This window comes from Suncus etruscus, chromosome 2 (assembly GCF_024139225.1).
Source record: "Suncus etruscus isolate mSunEtr1 chromosome 2, mSunEtr1.pri.cur, whole genome shotgun sequence".
NCBI lineage: Eukaryota > Metazoa > Chordata > Mammalia > Eulipotyphla > Soricidae > Suncus > Suncus etruscus.
The window spans coordinates 19,939,243-19,960,782 of record NC_064849.1 but is presented as its reverse complement, the minus strand read 5'-3'; the positions used below and the strand labels follow the sequence as shown (position 1 = coordinate 19,960,782).

Here is a 21,540-nt window from a genome sequence, read left to right as displayed (position 1 = left end):
CCCCAAGCCTGCCAGTAGTGATTTCTGAGCACAGAGCCAGGAGTAACCCCTGAGCACTGCCAGGTGTGGCCCAGAAACCAAACAAGCAAACCAAAAAAGAAAGTTTTTCTAATTATAAAATAATAAATATAAATTTTGGGAAGTGCATTACGACTAAAGAAACCTCTTCTCAGGTGGGTCAGCACATGCTCCTTTTGATAAAAGTATTCTGATATAAACCTCAAGAGATTAATATGTACATAGTGAATTGCTTTATTTTATTTATGAGTATATACCGTTCAAAATAAAGCCCACAGTTTAAGTAAGTCTAGTTTGCTTTAAGGTGGATTTGAAGGACTGTGCCTTATAGAATACCTGTAAGATTGTTGGTAAACAGAATTGCTGTAATTCATAATGCAGTGAAAGTCTTATTATTCACTTTAGCTGTTTGAGCATAATGACAATATTCCAAAATGAAATTGCATCCAACATTCCCTTCAGCCTGAGTCATCCACTGTGAAATGAAGATTGAAAACAGAACTAGTCTTCTACACTAAAATAGTTATAGCGTGATTTCACCCATTAAACTATTCCGCTTTCAGATATAGCACATGACCCTTTGTTTTTGTTTTGAAATTCAGAACTAACTGACATTATGAGATGCTTAATTCTTTTGTCTTCCAGGTGAATCAGTTCAGGCAGCTGTATTCCAAAGTCATCAACGATAAACATGATGATGTCATGGCCAAGTTTGGCGCTATTCTGGCCCAGGGAATACTGGATGCAGGTAAATAAATGTCTTATGTCTTCAGACTTATTTATCTATTTAAGTTAATACAGTAAATGACCTTATCTTTGCTAACTTTATGATGCAGTAGAAATTGAGCCTGGGGCAGATTACTCCTGGAGATCATTTGGAACTTGCAGCTGATTTAGTAGTATTGTTCAAAAAGAGTACAGACTATTGGGATTAAACCCCAGCCACTTTATAGTGTGAACAATGTTATTTCTTTTTCTTTTCCTTAAAGTGTTCGGTGAATATTGGCTATTTTTTTTTCATCCTTAATTTTCTTTATTTTTTCTTAATTTTTTTAATTAAATAATTTTATTTTGACAAAAGTGGATTACAAATCTTTCACAGTATAATATTTTAGGTATATAATGACATTGAATCAGGGGCATTCCCACCACCAGTGTTGTCCTCCCTTCACCCCTGTTCCCAGCATGCATCCCATATCCCCCTCCTTTGACCCCCTGGCTGCTAGGATAAGTGGTCCCTTCTGTGTCTAGCTAGTTGTAGATTGGGTTTCGGTTCTGTTGCTTTGGCTTTGGATTTGGTGTTTAAGTCTGATCATTTTTTATTTCTACTCAATGTTGATACAATTGTTTGGTATTGGTATCTTCCATTATTTCCCCTTCCATTTGTGAGGCAGAACAAGATGGTTCAAGTTATGTGGTTCTGTTTGGAGGAAAGAAAAAAGGGGGTAGGCAAAAATCAAACAAGCAAAAAAACAGGAGGCGTCCTTCTAGAGGCTATAAATATAAATTTAAGAGAAGAAAGGGAAAAAGGAAGAAAAACATAAAAACAGTACAAAAAAAAAAAACCGAAAAGCACCAAAGCAATAAAGACAACAACCAAACAATAACCACGGTCCTGAAATAAAAACAAAGCACAAAGGAAAAAAGGGAAGAACAAACAAGCAACAGTAACAAAAAAATTTTAATTTGTGCTTTTTTTTTTTTTTTTGGCATAGGTACAGTAAATATTGGGGAAATTATAAAGGGAATTCCTTTGGCCTAAGAGATACAGGGTTTTTCTGCCCTTGAAGCATACTGTCATGGGAATAACTATAGGCATCGTACATTCTCTTTTACTCTCCCATAGGTCCTTTTTTGATGTCTAGAAACTTTCTGCTCGGTCGTGGATGATAAAATCAGGCCTCTGTAATTAGAGATCTTGGTATTTGCACAGGTCATAGGATGGAGACTAGAATGAAGTCTTTATGTTTCTAGAAATTCTGTTTCATCACTGTAGTTTTAATCAGTCTTCTGTAGTTGGTGGTCTTGGTTTTTGCACCGATCCTAGTATGAAGCCTAGGATAGAGTCTTTCATTATGTATCCAGTTCTGCTCAGTTGCAGTTGTCTCAGTCATACCTCTGGAATTAGAGATCTTGGTTGTTGTACAGATCATAGGCCAAGTCCTAGACTTTCTATGGTTTTTAAATAACATGTTCATCAAGTTCTTGGAGCTAAATCCTCCTAAAATATATTTGGAATTATTTGTCAATAATTCACATATTCTGCCTTAGATTTCTTTGCCACAATAATAAAGCTTATTTCAAAAGAGTTGGGCTGTTCTTCCAAGGTAGAATGGAGTGCTTTTAGAAATTAAAAGTACATGTGGGGTTCATTCAACAGTTTTCTTTTATTTGGGGACAAATGGGAGAAGGCCCAACAGTTCTTGGAGTGATTTCTTTCTCTATGCTTAAAAGTAACCCTTAGCCATGCTCAGGAGACCATATCTGGTGCCAGGGATTCAAACCTGGGTTGACCACACTGCAAGGCAAGTACTTTATCTCCTGTACTATATCTCTCCTGCCCTCAACATGTTTCTTAATTATAATTAGTGATGGGATGGAGAGATAGCATGGAGGTAAGGTGTTTGCCTTGCATGCAGAAGGATGGTGGTTCAAATCCCGGTATCCCACATGGTTCCCTGAGCTCTACCAGGTGTGACCCCCCAAAAAAAATATATTATTAGTGGCATCTCAATAGAAGAAAACAAGCATACTGTGGTGACATTTAACTTAAAGCCTATCAAACAAAATGTGGAAGATTTTGAAATAAAATTCAAATTAAAGGAAAACTTGGGTGGGAGGTATTCCCAGGCAGTGCTGAGGGCCTAGGGGGTCACTCCCAGTGATGCTTAGCAGTAGACAGGCCAAACAAGTTGGTATCTCTGGGGCCCAGAGTACTATTGGGGGACACCAGGGCCATTCCCAGAAGTGCTTGGCTGCCCCTTGTATTTGTGGCCTGCTCTTGGTGATATTCAGGGCCTGATTGTGCCATTCCAGAATTAAACAAGCTGAAGGTCCATGTATGATTTCTTGCCCTAGATTTGTACTTTAAAAATAAAATTGGGGCTGGAGAGATAGCATGGAGGTAGGACGTTTGCCTTGCATGCAGAAGGACCGTGGTTCGAATTCCATCATTCCATATGGTCCCCCAAGCCTGCCAGGAGCGATTTTTGAGCATAGAGCCAGGAGTAACCCCTGAGTGCTGCCGGGTGTGATCCAAAAACCAAATTAAATAAATAAATAATAAAATTACCAGGACCAGAGCATTAGCACAATGGGTAGGGCATTTGTCTTACACGTGGCTGACCCGGGTTTATTCCTCAGCATCTCATGGTCCCCTGAGTACCATCAGGAATGTTTCCTGAGCACAGAGACAGAAGTAACCCCTGAGTACCAGTGGGTGTGGTCCCAAAACCAAATAAATTAAATAAAATTACCTAGGGGCCTTGAAAGAAAGATCAAAGGTCTAGAATACATGCTTTGCTGTGTGGGGCCCAGAAGTAAGCCCCTAACACGAAGTAAGAAGAATTTCCCATACCCCATTAGGTATGGCAAAAGAAAAATGAAGGAGGCTTAATTTTATCCAGTGGTCTAAGTCCTATACTACCCTGGTATAATGACTCTTATTTATTTTTATTGATTGAAATGTTGTGGCTTATAATACTTTTAATGATAATTTCTCATGCATATAGTTGTAGCATCATACCTAATTATCAACTTGGGCCTCCCTTTTTTGGGGAGGTACACTTGGCAGTACTCAGGGGTTACTTCTGGCTCTGTGCTCATAAGTTACTCCTAGCTAGTGTGGGGACCAAGTGTGATGTCAGGGATCAAACCCGGTCAACCTTGTGCAAGGCAGATGCTCTCTCTGCTGTGCTATCACTCTGGCTGGGGGTTAGGGGTGCTCAGAGAACCATGTGTGGTTGCTGAGGATGAAACTCAGGTTGGCTGCATACAGGGCAAATGAAATGCCCTACTCATTGTTCTATAGCTCTGGTCCAATATGGCCCCTTTCAAAAGGAAGTTAAGGGCCAAAGAAATAGTATAGGAAGTAAGGTGCTTTCCTTGCACACAGATAACCCAGTTTTATCCCTGTCACCATATATTTCCCTAAAGCCCCACCAAGAATGATCCCTGAGCACATAGTAGTAAGCTCTGAGTACAACTGATTGTAGACTCAAAAAAAAAGTAAGGTATGAAGAGGCTGGAAAATTAATACAAGGGTTAATTAAGGTGCTTGCTTTGCATGTAGCTAACCTGAGTTTGAACTCTGAAACCCTTAGAACTACTCTAGCGTCATCCCCTACAATCAGGGATAAGGAATGGACCCTGAGCATAAGCCAGGAATAAACTGAGCGCAATTGGATGTGACTCTACCACATAGCTCTTACTTGAAAATCTGTTTACTTTTTTATTAACATGCTCTTTTGATCCTTCAGGCTGTTTTTTGATCAGTGCATACCTAGATAAGAAAGAGAATCAAGGTTTCTCTCCAGTCAAGTTAAAATATAATACATGCTACAGGGTACATGGTGTCCAAGCACTTATTACATCTCCCCTCTTTAGATGTGTATGTTCATGCTTTTATCTGGGGTATATACTGGTTCTTTTTGCCTCTAGAGCATTTTGCTCTTTTTTTCCTCTCCTCCCTCACCTCCTCCTTGCTCAGAATTTTTAGGTAAAACCTGTGTTTACTTAAAATATACATAAACACTACCAGTTTATGAGACACTAGTCAGCTCTCTGGTTAACACTGAAATTCCAACTTAGATTGTACAACTGTTTAGTACCTAGAAATCTTTCTTACTGGGACCAGAGCGGTCCCAGCGGTGCAGCGGTAGGGTGTTTGCCTTGTATGCGGCTGACCCAGGACAGACCGCAGTTCAATCCCCCCAACATCCCATATGGTCCCCCAAGCCAGGAGCAATTTCTGAGCACAGAGCCAGGAGTAACCCTGAGCATCACCGGTATGGCCCAAAAAAACAAAAACAAAAATCTTTCTTACTGCCCTACTGCGTTTATGTTCATGGTTCTTCTCTTTCCCCACAGGTGGCCATAATGTCACAATCTCATTGCAGTCCAGGACTGGACATACCCATATGCCATCTGTGGTTGGTGTCCTTGTCTTCACCCAGTTCTGGTTCTGGTTTCCTCTTTCACACTTCTTGTCATTGGCTTATACTCCTACTTGTGTCATTGGACTTAATAAGGACTTAAAGGTATGTTTATGAAACCTTAGTTTAATAAAGTAATCTCTTCACTGTGTCCAGTTCACCATCCATTCGTGAGACTTTCCATGAAATTTAAAGAATAAGTTTGAATCTAAGCAGTGAAATATTTACTTTCAATCACTAGTTTAATGAAACTTGTTAAAAAATTTAAAAATCCAGTCTCTTACTAGCCGTAACTTGGGTAAGTCAGTTGAGAAAGAATGCTGAAAAGGGGGTAAATATAAAAATATGAATAAGCATGGGGCCAGAGTGATAGTGCAGCATTAGGGCGTTTGCCTTGCACGCAGCTGACCCAGAACAGACCTTGGTTCAATCCCTAATGTCCCAGATGGTCCCCTAAGCCAGGAGTGAATTTCTGAGTGCATAGCCAGGAGTAACCCCTGAGCATCACTAGTTGTGACCCAAAAACATATATATATGAAGAAGCATTATAAACCAGTTCGTTTTATTTAATACAGGTGACATTAATTTGCAGTTTAGATGTCAGAGTCAGATAGTAAAGCACTTACCTTGCATGTGGCCAACCTGTGTTTATTCTCATCCCCATGTAATGTGCGCCACCAAGAGTGATCCCTGAGTAGAGCCAGGAGTAAACCTTTTATACAGTTGGCTATGGCCCATTAAAAAAAAGGTTTGCATTTTAAGCATCATTCCATTATCAGTGGAATCTATTGCAATAATCTGTGGGGAAAAGAAAAAGACTGGAACCAACAAGATAATTTAGGGATTATTAAGTATGCTATGCATGAGGCAAATCCCAGTTCTATCCCCAGTACCAATTTTGGTCCTCTGGGAACTACCAGGAGTAGCTCCTCAACACAACTGAGTGTGGCTAAACAGATAACAAACTGAGAAGTGAAGGTTTGAAATAGGAACATAGCTCAAAATATTGCTAAATAATCATGCCAGAGTATATAAAGTTTTTTAAATCTTTTTTTTTTTTTTTTTTTTAAGTGCTGGGGATTGAACCAAGTTCTTATGGATTTTAATACATCTCTTCCTCTGGGGGTGGTAAGGCAGAAGATATGAAGAAAGGGAATTTAAAATACATTTGGTTGTAGCATGTACAGGCATAGTGAGGAGCTAGGGGCTTATTTATTCATTAACACAAGGGGCTTGTTCATTTAAGGTGAGATATCCGTTGTCATCACAACATCTTGGAGAGGTACTCAAGAGCCACTCTGGATCTTCAGGAGTGTTTGAGGGTCTGTGATGCCAGGGATCCAGCCCAGGCCTCTCACATACATACATGTGCTCAGCTTATTGAGCTACTTATCCATGCACACACATCCCCGTTTTTTTCTTTTTCAGTGGGGTTCTTACTTAGTTTTTTCTCATTCCTATGACTAGAAACTCGGTTTTGTTTTTAAGAAGACTCCGTCTGACTACTTTGGGGTGGGATTTTCAGGGGCAAGAGGTAATCAATAACAGGGTCAAACAGAGGGCCCTTATATCCTAGCAGATCTTGTGAACCTGAATTATGCTTATATCTGGTACTTTTTATTAAATTATTAAATGGTTTATTAGATTTTTGTAGTACAAAAAAAATTAAAACAAAAATGACTGCTAAGGATTGAGTATTTAATTGAATTGACTTTCCCCAATAGCTGTAGTTCTCCTTTGAGTGCATCAGTATTAAACCACTTATATTTGTAAATATTGCTCTATTTAATATCTTAAAACAAGAATTGTTGGCTTACCAATTCCAGCTTTTAATACTGTGCTTTACACTCTGTATCACTCTACAGGCGTTTTTTTCAACTTGCGCACAGTTCTTTACAGTGAAAGCAGAATAGGAAACAAAATTCTTAAAGCACTTGCCTTGCACACAGCTAACCTGTGTTCAATCTGTGGCACTCCATATGGTCCCCCAAGTCAGCCAGTAGTAATGTTTGAATGCAGTCAGGAATAAGCCCTAAGCACAGCTAACTGTGGCCAAAAAACCTTGATTTTTATTATTTTAATAACGGGGTCATTCTTTTCATTTCTTTAGATGCCAAAAGTTCAGTATAAGTCAAACTGTAAACCATCCACATTTGCATATCCTGCCCCTCTGGAAGTACCAAAAGAAAAGGAAAAGGAAAAGGTAGGTCTTTGTTTTTCTGAGAAGTACTTAAATGTAGTTACAGACACTGTTCAATGTTTTGCTTGTGTTTGTTTTAAATATTTATGTAGATTAAATTAGGTATTTTTTTTTTTTTTTTTTGGTTTTTGGGCCACACCCAGTAACGCTCAGGGGTTACTCCTGGCTATGTGCTCAGAAGTTGCTCCTGGCTTGGGGGACCATATGGGACACCGGGGGATCGAACCGCGGTCCGTCCAAGGTTAGCGCAGGCAAGGCAGGCACCTTACCTTTAGCGCCACCGCCCGGCCCCCAAAAAAAAAAAAAAAAAAAAATTAGGTATTTTAAAGACAATTCTTTTTTTTAATTATCTTTATTTAAACACCGTGATTACAAATATAATTGTAGTTGTATGATTACAAAGTCATGTAAAGAACACCCCCCTTCACCAGTGCAGGATTCCCACCACCAATTTCCCAGATCTACCTACTCCCCACCCCACCCACACCTGTACTTGAGACAGGCTTTCTTTTTCCCTCATTCATTCACATTGTTATGATATTTTTCAGTATATTTATTTCTCTAACTGCACTTATCACTCTATGTGGTGAGCTTCATGTCATTAGCTGCACCTACATGGGAGGATGGGGGGAAGTAAGGGTTGGGACTGAGGCAGTAAAATATTAGAAATGAGCTTTGTAGGGCAGTATCAAGGTCCCAATACAAGATGGATATTATGGATATATAGAATATATGCACACAATACTATCAATATGAAAACAAAGAGAAAAAATTTCCACTGACTGTCCCAACATAAACCAGTGCTAGAACAGCCTGCCCTCCTCCCAGAGCACATTCCCATTAGTGTAGGGAGAGATAGAGGGAAAGCCTGTTGACCCCTATAGAGTCCACGTAGACCGGTGCCCAGGGAAAGACTGAAGTCCAGGGGAGAAAAACCCTATACCTGGCAAGAGCTGGTCTCCAGAATCAAGGAGGAAACCGAGCCAAATGTCTGCCCGCCCTCCTCCCCATGCACCTACCCCCTGGAGTACAGAGGGAGGGGGGAAGCCTGAGGACCACTAAGAGTCCACCTGAACCCACTTCTGGCCATCTGAGCTGGCACCCAGGGAAGGCCTGGAGTCAGGGGGAAAAGACAAGGACAGCTGGGAGCCTGCCAAGCCTCCCAGCACTCCCCAAACCCCATACCTGGCAAGAGCTGTAAAGACAATTCTTATGATAAAAGCTAACATAAGGGGCCGGAGAGATAGCATGGAGGTAGGGCGTTTGCCTTTCATGCAGGAGGTCATCGGTTCGAATCCCGGGGCCCCTTATGGTCCCCTGTGCCTGCCAGGAGCAATTTCTGAGCCTGGAGCCAGGAATAACCTCTGAGCACTGCCGGGTGTGACCCAAAAACCACAAAAAAAAAAAAAAAAAGCTAACATAAAATAAGAATACAAAGTATTTTTTTTCTGGTCATAAGAGTCATAGTTTATGAATCTTTCCAGGTGTTTTTGTTGCACATATCTACACTTTTTATGCCAGATATAATTATTCTCTGCTTACTGCTCTACCTTGTTTTCAGTTTTAAGACTTTCTTTATTACTTCTTTTTTTTTTTTTTTTTTTTTTTGGTTTTTGGGTCACACCCAACAGCGCTCAGGGGTTACTCCTGGCTCCACGCTCAGAAATCGCTCCTGGCAAGCACGGGGGACCATATGGGATGCCGGGATTCGAACCACCGCCCTTCTGCATGAAAGGCAAACACCTTACCTCCATGCTATCTCTCCGGCCCCTTCTTTATACTTCTTTTTTTTGGTGGGGGGGCCCACACCCGGTGACACTCAGGGGTTACTCCTGGCTATGCACTCAGAAGTCACTCCTGGCTTGGGGGACCACTTGGGATGCCGGGGGATCGAACCGCGGTTCATCCTAGGCTAGCGCTGGCAAGGCAGACACCTTACCTCTAGCGCCACCGCGCCGGCCCCTTCTTTATATTTCTTAATGTGTGTAGGCCTCATATTTTTTTAAAGCAGCAGAGAAATCCCTTTACCGTTATTTAACCCGTTCTGCCTTGGTATATCTGGCAAACACTTATGGTGATTTTTAATTTACCTCCATTATAAATGAGACTGAGGTAAGAGAGAGTTGTACATTTGTACATTTTGAAAATCTACCTATCAGTAGGATCTTAAAATGTGGAATTGTTTGATAAAAGGTAATGTATGCTATTCTGAACATATCAACATCATTTCCTTTTACGTGAATTGATTCTGTAAAGAAACACAATAAGGGAATAACAAATGGCCAAAGACAACAGAATGTGAAAGCTAATCTATAGAATGTATTTACCTCTATAGGGAAATGGGAGGAGTGTGGGAGGAACTCTGAGAGACACTTGGTGGAAGGTATAGGAACACTGTATAAATCACAGTGCCTTGAACAATTTTTTTAAATGTACCTCCCAAATATTATATAATGGATATGCGTACAAATTAGTAATTAGTCTTACCTCTTCAGTTTTCTCAGTAAAAACATCCTTCATGATACATTGTTTAGGAACATGGTTCTTGTTCAAAAGTGTTTCTTATAAGACAGTTGCTTTATTTACTGTCAGTTTTGTCTCTGAGTAAGGATAAATGATAGAATTTAAGGGTAATGGTGATCAGTAGCCTTGTAGAACAATAACTTGTTTCATCACCTATGTTCCACACTCCCCTTTTATGATTCTGAAGAGAAAAAATAAAGTTGAACTTAATACCAAGACTGCCCTTTCTTTCTAAACTGTTTCACCTTTCATCTACTTATTTTATTTTTGTTTTGTTTTGTTTGGGAGCCATACCTGGTGGTGCTCAGGGGCTACTTCTGGCTTGATCCAGGAATCATTCCTGGCAGTACTCAGAATCAGATATGGTACTGGGATGGAATAAAGCGATTTTCAGCCTACTGAGCTCTCCTTTTATTTCACTGATTACTCATTAAAAGAATTCAAGGGCCTCACTGTTAGCATATAATTCAGATACTAATTTATTAACAGATTTTTTCCTATTGTTTTCCTTTATTTTTTATAATTTCGTTATTTAAACACCGTGATTACGAACATAATTGTAGTTGGGTTTCAGTCATGACAAGAACACCCCCCTTCACCGTGCAACCTTCCCATCACCCATGCCCCCACTCCACCCCCACCACCCGCCTATATTCCGACAGGCTTTCTGCATTCCTCACTCACTTACATTGTTATGATGATAGTTCTCAGCATAGTTATTTTTCCAACTGCACTCACCACTCTTTATGGTGAGCTTCATATCTTGAGCCAGTCCTTCCAGCCCTCATCTCTGGGAATTATTTTAATGTGTTTTCCTATATTTGTAATTTTTTTAATATAGTGTGACGCATAGAAACCAAGGCTTTAAACTTGTAAAATACAAGGTGAGTGCTCTCCCAGGGCGATACCTCAACCCTGCATTCCCTATAAAGCAAAAAAAGGGTATAGCACTTAATCCCAGTTTCAGAAGTTAGTCATAGTAAATCCACCTCCTGAATATTTTTTTCTTTTTCTTTTTTTTTTTTTTTTTTTTTTTAATTTTTGTGGTAATTTACAAAACTGCTGATCATAATAGTTCCAGGCATTCAGTGTTGGACTTCCAAACCACCAGTGACTCCACCATAGGGTACAGATTTGTTTGGGAAAAAAAAAATCTTCAGTAACTAAAGACTCACATGATAACAGTAGTAATAAGTTGTCCAGGTAAATGTGCTGCTTGCCTTTCCCGTTTATTTTGATTATTTTGTTTTTATGATTCTGTGTGAAAAGAATAGTTCTTCATGAGCTTGAGCATTTTTCTTTAAATTAGTTAAAGGGTTACATTAATTTAACCTATCTGCTTTATTTAGGTTTCCACTGCTGTGTTATCTATAACTGCTAAGGCTAAAAAGAAGGAAAAGGAAAAAGAGAAAAAGGAGGAGGAAAAAATGGAAGTGGTAGGTATAACTAAGTGATATATTTATTTGTTATGGCTTAAATTCTTTATTAGGCCGAAGGTTCTTGCTCTGTAGGAAACTGTCAGTCTTCCTAGACTAAGGACTTACTTTTCTTTTTTTTAAGTATCAGGTGTTTGAAAAACCACAATTCTGCAGTTGCTAAAGGATCACCCCTGGTGAGGCTCGGAACCATATGTGGTACTGAAGATCAAACCCAGTTGACCACGTACAAAGCAAATGCCTTACTTGCTATGCTATCTCTCTGGCCTCTAGGATTTGGAGGGGTGGGGTGGGATGTTGGGCCACACCTGGCAGCACTCAGGGCTTACTCCTGGCAGGCTTGGGGGACCATATGGGTTGCCAGGGATCAAACCCAGGTCTGTCCTGGGTTGGTCGCATACAAGGCAAACGCCCTACCACTCTGGCCCTGGCCTTTTGATTTTTAACAGAAAAAAAAGGTCCTTTAAAGAAAATTGGACTATCATTTGTTTAAATAGATAGGCTAAAGAGATATCCAATGAGTAAGGCACTTGCCTTACATGCAGCTGACTTGGTCTTAATCTCTGGCATCCTTGCCAAGAGTGATGCAAGGCAGGGTTCAACTAGTACAAGAAACTTGTCGTCCTTTAAAACCAAGTTAACGTTTTTTCCTTCAAGCAGAGTTAATTTCTTCATCTGAGCCTGGTTTACTATAGTTGACCTGTTTCTAATTATCTTTTATCACTAACAGGTGCTTAAATCAAACAGTATTCAGTGATGTGGAACAGAAGTAAGCCTTTTTTATCTTTTCTAGGATGAGGCAGAGAAAAAGGAAGAAAAGGAGAAGAAAAAAGAACCTGAACCAAACTTCCAGTTATTGGATAATCCTGCCCGAGTTATGCCTGCCCAGCTTAAGGTCCTGACCATGCCAGAAACCTGTAGATACCAACCTTTCAAACCAGTAAGTCACTGATGGCCCTTAGCCATGTTTCTGTATGAAACTGACCTAGAGTATAATAGAGTATTGATAAGGAAGGTCAGTCTCCAAACCACTGGCAAAATCTCTCTAAATCTCTTAATGAAAGAAAAAAAAATCTTTCCATTATATATTGATAGGGGAGGGTAAGCTCTGCTTTTGTGTAAGTCTACAAGCATTCTTCATCTACGGGATTCTTGTGAATATTGTATAGACTTTCAAACTATAGACACGTCAAACATCTTGAGACTCAATCCTGATTCTACATTTTTAGACTTGGTGATCTTGGTCCAGAGTTAACTCTGCCTAAATTTTCTCTATTTTGAAACAAAAATTATGCCTGCATAATAGGATTAAACATTCATGAAAAGCAGGCTTAGAAGTTGAGAGCAGCCTGAGCATTTCAACTATGAAGAATTAAAGAAGCAAAAAAATTTTTTGGTGCCCTGAGGCTATAAGGTTTAAGCCTTTGCTCAAAATACATTAGGGACATTGCCACTGTTGATCTACCTAGAGTGAAAAATCTGTGCTCCTTAATCTTGGACTTCAAGCTTGTCAGAAACAAATGTTTATTTTGTCATTATTTTTTGTTTAATTTTTGTTTTGGTACCAAACCCAGTGTTAACCAGTGATTACTCTTGGATCTGCTATCAGGAATTACCCCTGGTGAGGAGTGATAATGAGACACAGGATCAAACCCTGGTCAGCTATGTGCTTGGCCAGCACCCTCCCAACTGCTGTCACTCCAACCCCCACCCACATACCTTTGTTTACCTTTGTTTAAAAGGTATTTAAGAGGAAAGGCTTCTCTCTCTCCAGAATCATTTTTAGGAGATGCCCTCTCATAATCTGGAAGTTTCTCTGCATACATCTTTCCCTTCCCACCAATGAAATTTTTTGAATATGGCTCTCCCTTCAAAATTTTCTTTTTTCAATCTTATAAAAGTATTCTAATTTGACATGCTCTACTCTTTGTCAAGCCCCAAGATACCTATTTCATTGTTTTCTGTAACTTGCTTGTTCTTTTCCCCACAGATAGCTTTTTAGGTATCACATATTTTCTAGTCTTATCACTTTAAACACCCCATTGTTTTTGATTTTTGGTTTTTGGGTCACACCCAGCGGTGCTCAGGGTTACTCCTGGCTCTGTGCTCAGAAACCGCTCCTGGCAAGCATGGGGACCATATGGGATGCCGGGATTTGAATCACCATTTGTCCTGGGTCGGCCCCGTGCAAGGCAAACACTGCTGCTGCACTCTCTCTCCAGCCCTATAAGCCCCTCCCCCTCCCCCCCCCCCCGTTTTGTTTTGTTTTGTTTTTTTAGAGGCACCATGTGCTGCCTATGCCCATGTGTTACTGCCGAACACATGTTCTGCTGACAGGTACTTAGTGCCAGGCACATCTCCCCTTTTGAGATGTGGTTTCATTATTTTCTGATTTTATTTCTGGGATGTGTACTGGCTTCCTCCACTCTGGAGAAGCCCGTGTTCTCACTTGAACATGTATGTTATTTTGTCTCTTCCTCTCTTAATTTTGTTATTTTTATTTTATTTTTTGGGTTTTTTTTTTTTTTTTTTTTTTTTTTTTGGTTTTTTTGGGGCCACACCCGGCGGTGCTCAGGGGTTACTCCTGGCTGTCTGCTCAGAAATAGCTCCTGGCAGGCACGGGGGACCATATGAGACACCAGGATTCGAACCAACCACCTTTGGTCTTGGATCAGCTGCTTGCAAGGCAAACGCCGCTGTGCTATCTCTCCGGGCCCCTAATTGTTATTTTTAAAAAATATATATAATAGTTATAATTATTCTAGGGTCTTATGTCTCAAAAATGTGGAAAGCCATTTTGATTTGGTTTTTGGTTTTTAGTTTGGTGTTTTATTTTGGAGGTTTTTTGTTGTTGTTGTTGTTGTTTTTGCCACCCCAGCATCACTTAGGGGTTACTCCTGGAAGGCTCAGGGGCTCATATTGGTTGCCATAAATCTAACCTGGGTCAGCTGGGTATAAGGTAGATGCCCTACCTTCTGTGTTCCAGCCCTGAAGGAAAGTCATTTTATGAACATGGGTGTTTTCTTCCATTTGATTTCAAATTTGTTTCTATTGGGCCCTTTGGAGGTTTCAGTAAGCTTGTAGGCCATGCATGGAGGATTAAAACTCTTTGTTGGGGCTGCAGAGATAGCACAGCTATAGAGCGTTTGCCTTGCACACAGCTGATTCAGGACGAATGGTGGTTTGAATCCTGGCATCCTATATGGTCCCCCGTGTCTGCCAGGAACAAAACCTGATCACAGAGCCAGTAACCCTGAGCACTGCTGGGTGTGACCCAAAAACAAACAAAAGAACAAACCTTTGTGTAAGTGAGACAGACAGACAGAACTGTTGCACAGCATAACAGGGTGGAATTCTGATGGCAAAATAGGATTAACTTGAACTACAGAGATGCTTATACATATGTGAATCGTTTGACTAATGTGCTTGTACTTTTCCTTCCTAATAATGGGGCTTTGGTAAAATGTGTTTTTCCAGATGTGCTGTTCCGCTGTTGACTGATTTAATTACAGAGAGTAGCTTTCCATTTCCTGAATAAAATTAGCACACCAGAGATAGGGGAATATTTGGTGTTAGATTTACCTTCTTGCTAATATATTTAGGAAAGAGCTTAATAGATGTAATTCCTCGTCCCTCTATTTCTTTTGATTCCTGTCTATTCACTATCTTGTAGATTAAGGTGAAACCAGTCAAATTTTATTTATGGTCTACCATTCTGAAATTGCCTGGGAACCAAAAAAAAAAAAGACTTTCCTGGGTTGAAACAGTAGTATAGAAGTTATGTAAATTGCCTTATATAAGACTCTCCTGGTTCGATCACTGACACCACATGTTTCCCAAAATACATTTGGAGGCCAAAAAAAGATGACTTTTCATTTGTCATCTTTTTTTATTTCCAAAGTAAATGTTGACTTTTCTCAGAGATGATAAGATTATTTAATTACTTACCTCTAAACTATAGTGTGTGCAAGTCACCTGGGGATCTTAGTAAAATGTAAGTCTGGGGCCAGAGAGATAGCACAACAGTAGGGCATTTGCCTTGTAAGCAGCTGATCCAGAACCAAAGGTGGTTGATTCGAATCCCGGCATCCCATATGGTCCCCTGTGCCTGCCAGGAGCGATTTCTGAGCAGATAGCCAGGAGTAACTCCTGAGCGCCACCGGATGTGACCCAAAAAAAACAAAAAAAAAAAAAAATGTAAGTCTAGGGCCAGAGGGATAGCACAGAAGTAGGGCGTTTGCCTTGCACACAGCCAATCCAGGATGGACAGTGGTTCGAATCCCCAGCATCCCTTATGGTCTCCTGAGCACTGCCAGTATGACCCAAAAAAGCAAACATAAATAAATAAATGAACAAATAAATAAAATATGTCTAGGGGCCAGAAAGATAGCACAGTGGTAGGGTGTTTGCCTTACAAGCAGCCTATCTAGGACGGACAGTGGTTCAAATCCGGGCATCCTATATGGTCCCCTGAGCCTACCAGGAGCAATTTCTGAGCGAAGAGCCAGGAGTAACCCCTGAGTGCCGCTGGGTGTGACCCAAAAACAAACAACAACAAAAAAAGTGTGTCTAGGGGCTAGAGGGGTAACACAACTACAGATAGGGCATTTACCTTGTGCATTGCTGAGCCAGGTTCATTCCCAGGCATCCCATATGGTTCCCGAGGGTCCCTGAGCCTGCCAGGAGCAATTTCTGAGTGAAGAGCCAGGAGTAACCCCTGAGCACCGCCATGTGTGACTCAAAAAAAAAAAAAAACAAAAAACAACAACAACAACAAAGAAAGGTTTGCTTGCTTCTGGTGCTTGGGATTAAACCCAGGTCCTTACACAAGCAAGTAAAGTGTTCTACTCCTAAATTACTGGTACAATTAGATGACAGTTGCCATTTATAAGAATGAAATCTAGAATCTGAAATAATTTAAAATTATGAGTGCAACTTTTTCTTCAACCCTTGCTTTATATTTGCAGCTGTCAATTGGTGGTATCATCATTCTAAAGGACACAAGTGAAGACATCGAAGAGCTGGTAGAACCTGTGGCAGCTCATGGTCCAAAAATTGAAGAGGAGGAACAAGAGCCAGAGCCCCCAGAACCTTTTGAATATATTGATGATTAAGGAGCAAAGGTATGTGTGGAACAGAATTGCTTACAAAGGAAGTCTCATCAGTGATTCACAAATGGCTTATGCCGAGACAGGCTCACTTTTCCCTTCCTTCTATGTTTGATACCTCTTCATTGAGCTAGTATTAAAATTTTTTCTGACTTGTTCCTTCATATGTAACCACATACATATTCCTTTTATTTTCTCCTGATTTTAGCCTCTAATTTTCTTTTTTTTTTTTTTGGTGGGGGGAGGTCACACCCAGTGGTGCTCAGGGGTTACTCTTGGCTCTAGGCTCAGAAATCGCTCCTGGCAGGCTCGGGGGACCATATGGGATGCCGGGATTTGAATCACTGTCCTTCTGCAGGCAAGGCAAAAGCCCTACCTCCATGCTATCTCTTTGGAGCGATTTCTGAGTGTAGAGCCAGGAATAACCCCTGAGCGCTGCCAGGTGTGGCCCAAAACCAAGGAAAAGAAAATTGGGAGCCGGTGAGGTGGCTCTAGAGGTAAGGTGTCTGCCTTGCAAGCGCTAGCCAAGGAAGGACTGCGGTTCGATTCCCCGGCGTCCCATATGGTCCCCCCAAGCCAGGGGCAATTTCTGAGCACTTAGCCAGGAGTAACCCCTGAGCATCAAATGGGTGTGGCCCAAAAAAAAAAACAAACAAAAAAAATTGAAGAATAGGAGGCTTCAAGTAACTAGAATAGCTAGTAATTAAGAAAAATTTTGGTGGGCCTGGAGAGATAGCACAGCGGTGTTTGCCTTGCAAGCAACCGATCCAGGATCTAAGGTGGTTGGTTCGAATCCTGGTGTCCCATATGGTCCCCTGTGCCTGCCAGGAGCTATTTCTGAGCAGACAGCCAAGAGTAACCCCTGAGCACTGCCGTGTGTGGCCCAAAACCCAAAAATAAATAAATAATAAATAAAAAGAAAAATTTTGTTTGTTTGTTTTTTTGGTTTGGTTTAGTTTGGTTTGGTGTTTGGGCCACACCCTTTGACACTCGGGGGTTATTCCTAGCTATGCACTCAGACATCACTCCTGGCTTGGGGGGACATATGGGATGCCAGGGGATCGAACCACTGTCTGTCCTAGGCTAGCGTTTGCAAGGTAGACACCGATAGCGCCACCACTCCAGCCCCAAATTTTGTTTTATTTTAGTTTTGGGGTCACATCAGGTGATGCTTAGGGGTTATTCTTGGCACTGCACTCAGAAATTACTCCTGGTGGGCTCAAGAGAGACCATATGGGCTGCCAGGAACCAAACCTAGGTAAGCTACATGGAAGGCAAAAGTACTTTGATTGCTGCACTATCACTTCAGCCCCAAGAAAACTATGTTTTTAATTTTAAAAAATGACTCTACCTTATCGTCTGTTTGTACACTTACCCCAGGAATCTCATTTCTCGTCTGCAGAAGCTTGTCTGGGCTCAATTAGAATTGCCTGAGAGGAGATGCATGCTGAGACCTGTTATTCACTGCATGGCCCATGGCCTCCTCACCGACCCGAAGAACCGTGTCTCAAGTCTTTGGTCAAAGAGAAGATCTGTGACTCTTTGGTGTACTCTTTCACAAAACCCAGTTTTCAAATAAATATATTAAAATCTCCAAATGGGCAAGGACTTCGTTTGTTTGCTGGCCTGGATTTTAAATTAAAGAATCTAATGCGGTGGCGCTGGAGGTAAGGTGCCTTGCCTGCGCTAGCCTAGGACAGACCGCGGTTCGATCCCCCGGTGTCCCATATGGTCCCCCAAGCCAGGAGCGACTTCTGAGCACATAGCCAGGAGTAACCCCTGAGCGTCACCGGGTGTGGCCCAAAAACCAAAAAAAAAAAAAGAATCTAATGCCTTTTACCCCACTGTGAAAGACCTAAATACAGGGAATCAGATTCTTCAGTTCTAGGATGAGTGCAAAGGACTTTCATATAGATGAAGACATAAACTACTTCATAGATTATTTGGAACAAAAAGGTAAAAATTGGGGGGAAGACAGGGATCAAGTTTCCTCTTCACTTCAGGAATTCTCTGAGCTTTTTACCTGTGTTTAAGAATATGGAATACCATCAGTTACTGAATTTCCTTTAGTTACCCAAAGAAAATATAATCAGTTCATGCAACTCAGGAGCGTTTTATAAATAAACTTTGCTTGTTCTTTTCCTGGTTTTCACCTTATTGTAGGCAGTAAGTATAAATCATTTCATTTAAAAAAAAATTTTTTTTGGCCACACCCGGTGACGCTCAGGGGTTACTCCTGGCTATGCACTCAGAAATTGTTCCTGGCCGGGGGACATATGGTACACTGGGGTTTTGAACTGTGGTTTGTCCTAGGTTAGCGCTTGCAAGGCAAACACCTTACCACTTGTACCACCGCTCTGGCCCCTATTTAGTTTAATTTAACCACAGGACCTAGATAACACTTTTTTTTTTCTTTTATCTGTTTTTGTGGAGGGGATATTTGTGGTGCTCAGAGATTATTCCTGACTCTGCACTCAGAAGTTCTCCTGGCGGGGCCGGGAAGGTGGCGCTAGAGGTAAGGTGTCTGCCTTGCAAGCGCTAGCATAGGACAGACAGCGGTTCAATCCCCCTGGCGTCCCATATGGTCCTCCCAAGCCAGGGGCAATTTCTGAGCGTATAGCCAGGAGTAACCCCTGAGCATCAAACGGTGTAGCCAAAAAAAAAGAAGTTCTCCTGGCAAACTCGGGACCATATGGGATGCCGGAATCAAATCCAGGTTGGACAGGTGCAAGACAAACACCCTATCTACTGTGCTATTGCTCCAGCCCCTCATTTTTTTGTGGGGAGGTCACACCCAGTAGTACTTAGGACTTACTCCTGGGTCTACTCTCAGATCACTCCTGGCAAGTTTTGGGGGACCATATAGGATGCTGGGGGTCATCCATGTGCAAAGCAAGCATCTTAACTGCTATACTGTCATTCTGCCCCCCCCCCCTTATTTTTTAAATTGAGCTATAGGGACCAGAGAGAGAGCATAGTGGTAGGGTGTTTGCCTTACATGCTGCTGACCCAGGACTGATGATGGTTCAATTCCCGGCATCCCATATGGTCCCTCAAGCCTGCCAGGAGTGATTTTTGAGCATAGAGCCAGGAGTAACACTTGAGCGCTGCTGGGTGTGACCCAAAAACCAAAAAAATAATAAATTGAGCTATAATTTAAATGCAGTAAGATGTGGAAACAAAATGTATACAATTTGACGAATTTTGACATAATTTTGATGCTGAAATCAGATTATCTTCCAGAGCTAGAACGTATTTATATAGAGTTTTCTAGTCTTAATGCTTAATCTTGTCAAATAAAATAGTTTCCAGCATTTATATACAGTGGCTCTTTGTTCCTATTTGGATTCTTTCACTTCTTAAATGTAGGGAACACGGCTTGGGAAAATAGCTCAATGAGTTCGTGCTTTGCATGGCGGGCACGCTGGTTTCTAAGCTTCTCCAGATGTGATCCCAAAACAAAACAAAGCCAAGAATTAAAAGAAAAAAAACCTCTTAGATGAAACATATCCCTTGTAGACTTACCCTGATGCTTTGAGCTATCACAGCTTGTTCTTAGGTCCTGGTAGAGGTTACTTACCCCAAGGATGACTGTCTTCATTGGCTAACTTCATTGTGTCTTCCCCTTTGTAAATGTCTTCCTCAATCTCAGATGATTCTATAAAAGACATTATCTCATTTCCTGCCCACTCATTAGCTATCTCCTTCCTGTTCAGTCTAAGCATTAGTTATGTTTCAGTTATCTCAACATTCCCCTTAATATATGAAATGTTTAAATATCTCAATGATGTCACTGTCAGAAGTAAGTAGTCTTGAGAGGCAGTACATGCATTATATTCTGCCAGTGTAAAATCTTTAACCTAATAATAGATTGAGCTTCATTTTATCAGCACCAGATTCTGACAAGCAATGCCTTTTAGAATTTGTATCTTGGTCTTAATCTTGAGATTATAATGTTTAAAAATGTTAGCTAGTGGGGCAGGAGTGATAGCATAGTGCATAGGGTGTTTGCCTTGCACATGGCTGACCCAGGTTCAATAACTGACATGCTATATGGTTCCTGGAACCTGCTAGGAGCAATTTCTGAGTGCAGAGCCAGGAGGAACCCCTGAGTGCTGCTGGGTGTGGCACCAAAAAAAAAAAAATGACTGGGATTAGACTGGACCTTTTTCTGGTGAGTTTCTCCTAGATTTCCTAGAATGTGTAAGACTGAGATAAACCAAGGAGCTAGGGGCTTTGAAATGAGTAGATAATTACGGTGAAGTCACTTGAGAAGACATGACAGAAGCAAGAAATGAAATAGAGGTTGGGGCCAGAGTGAGCACAGCAGTAAGGTGTTTACCTTGCAAGCAGCCAACCCTGAATGGACTTGGGTTCAATCCCATTTCCCATATGGGTCCCCCACCCCAGCCTGCCAGGAGTGATTTATGAGTACAGAGTCAGGAATAACCCCTGAGCACCACTGAGTGTGGCCCAAAAATCATCCAAAAAAAAAATAGAGGCTGAAAGAGAATAGCTGCAATTCTTCCCAGATGGTGTCATTGTGGCACACTGGCCCTAAACTGAAGATAAGTAGAATGTATAAGCAAATGGAAAGGGAAGGGCTCCCCAGCTTCAGTGATTCAGTCTATCTACTCTTCCTCTTATCCCTGACCTCCCCTTGAACAAATTGAAACAATATCTTGGTTTGGTCTTTGTGCAGGGAGTCTTAGATTCTGGCAATTCCCACACTTCTCAGTCCATTTTATCTCAAGCTTTTTCAGAGTCCATTTTGGGCCCCCTCAGACTTCCCTCTCTTAACTTCATTGCTTGTCTTTGTGGTGATTCCTTCCAACCAATTGCCCAACTATTCAGAGAGCATCATGCTGGCATGCTCAGGTATGCACTTCACGATAATCATTGCATATAATAAAGGCCTCCTCTGCTTCTCTAGGCAAGAGGACCTCTCTGAACTAGAAATATACTTAACTGAGTAGTACTTAACTCTACCACCAGCCTTCCCCCACCATTTTTTAAATAAACTCTTTAATTAAATCACTGTGAGATACAGTTACAAAGTGAGTTTCAGACATAAAATGTCCAACACACATTTCCCACCACCA

At 41.2% G+C, this 21,540-nt stretch overlaps 1 protein-coding gene across 1 annotated transcript in view; it reads left to right on the top strand.

Moving 5' to 3' along the window:
• The window catches only part of PSMD1 (proteasome 26S subunit, non-ATPase 1), a 95,385-nt gene extending 77,349 nt beyond the window's left edge, over positions 1–18,036 (top strand). The window contains exons 19-25 of the mRNA XM_049769301.1: positions 664–766; positions 5,107–5,276; positions 7,282–7,374; positions 11,244–11,330; positions 12,124–12,270; positions 16,298–16,453; positions 17,819–18,036. Of these exons, the coding sequence (XP_049625258.1) occupies positions 664–766; positions 5,107–5,276; positions 7,282–7,374; positions 11,244–11,330; positions 12,124–12,270; positions 16,298–16,444 (747 nt within the window). The 3' untranslated portion in view covers positions 16,445–16,453; positions 17,819–18,036. The remainder of the gene's footprint in view (positions 1–663; positions 767–5,106; positions 5,277–7,281; positions 7,375–11,243; positions 11,331–12,123; positions 12,271–16,297; positions 16,454–17,818) is intronic.
• Positions 18,037–21,540: the final 3,504 nt, after the last annotated feature.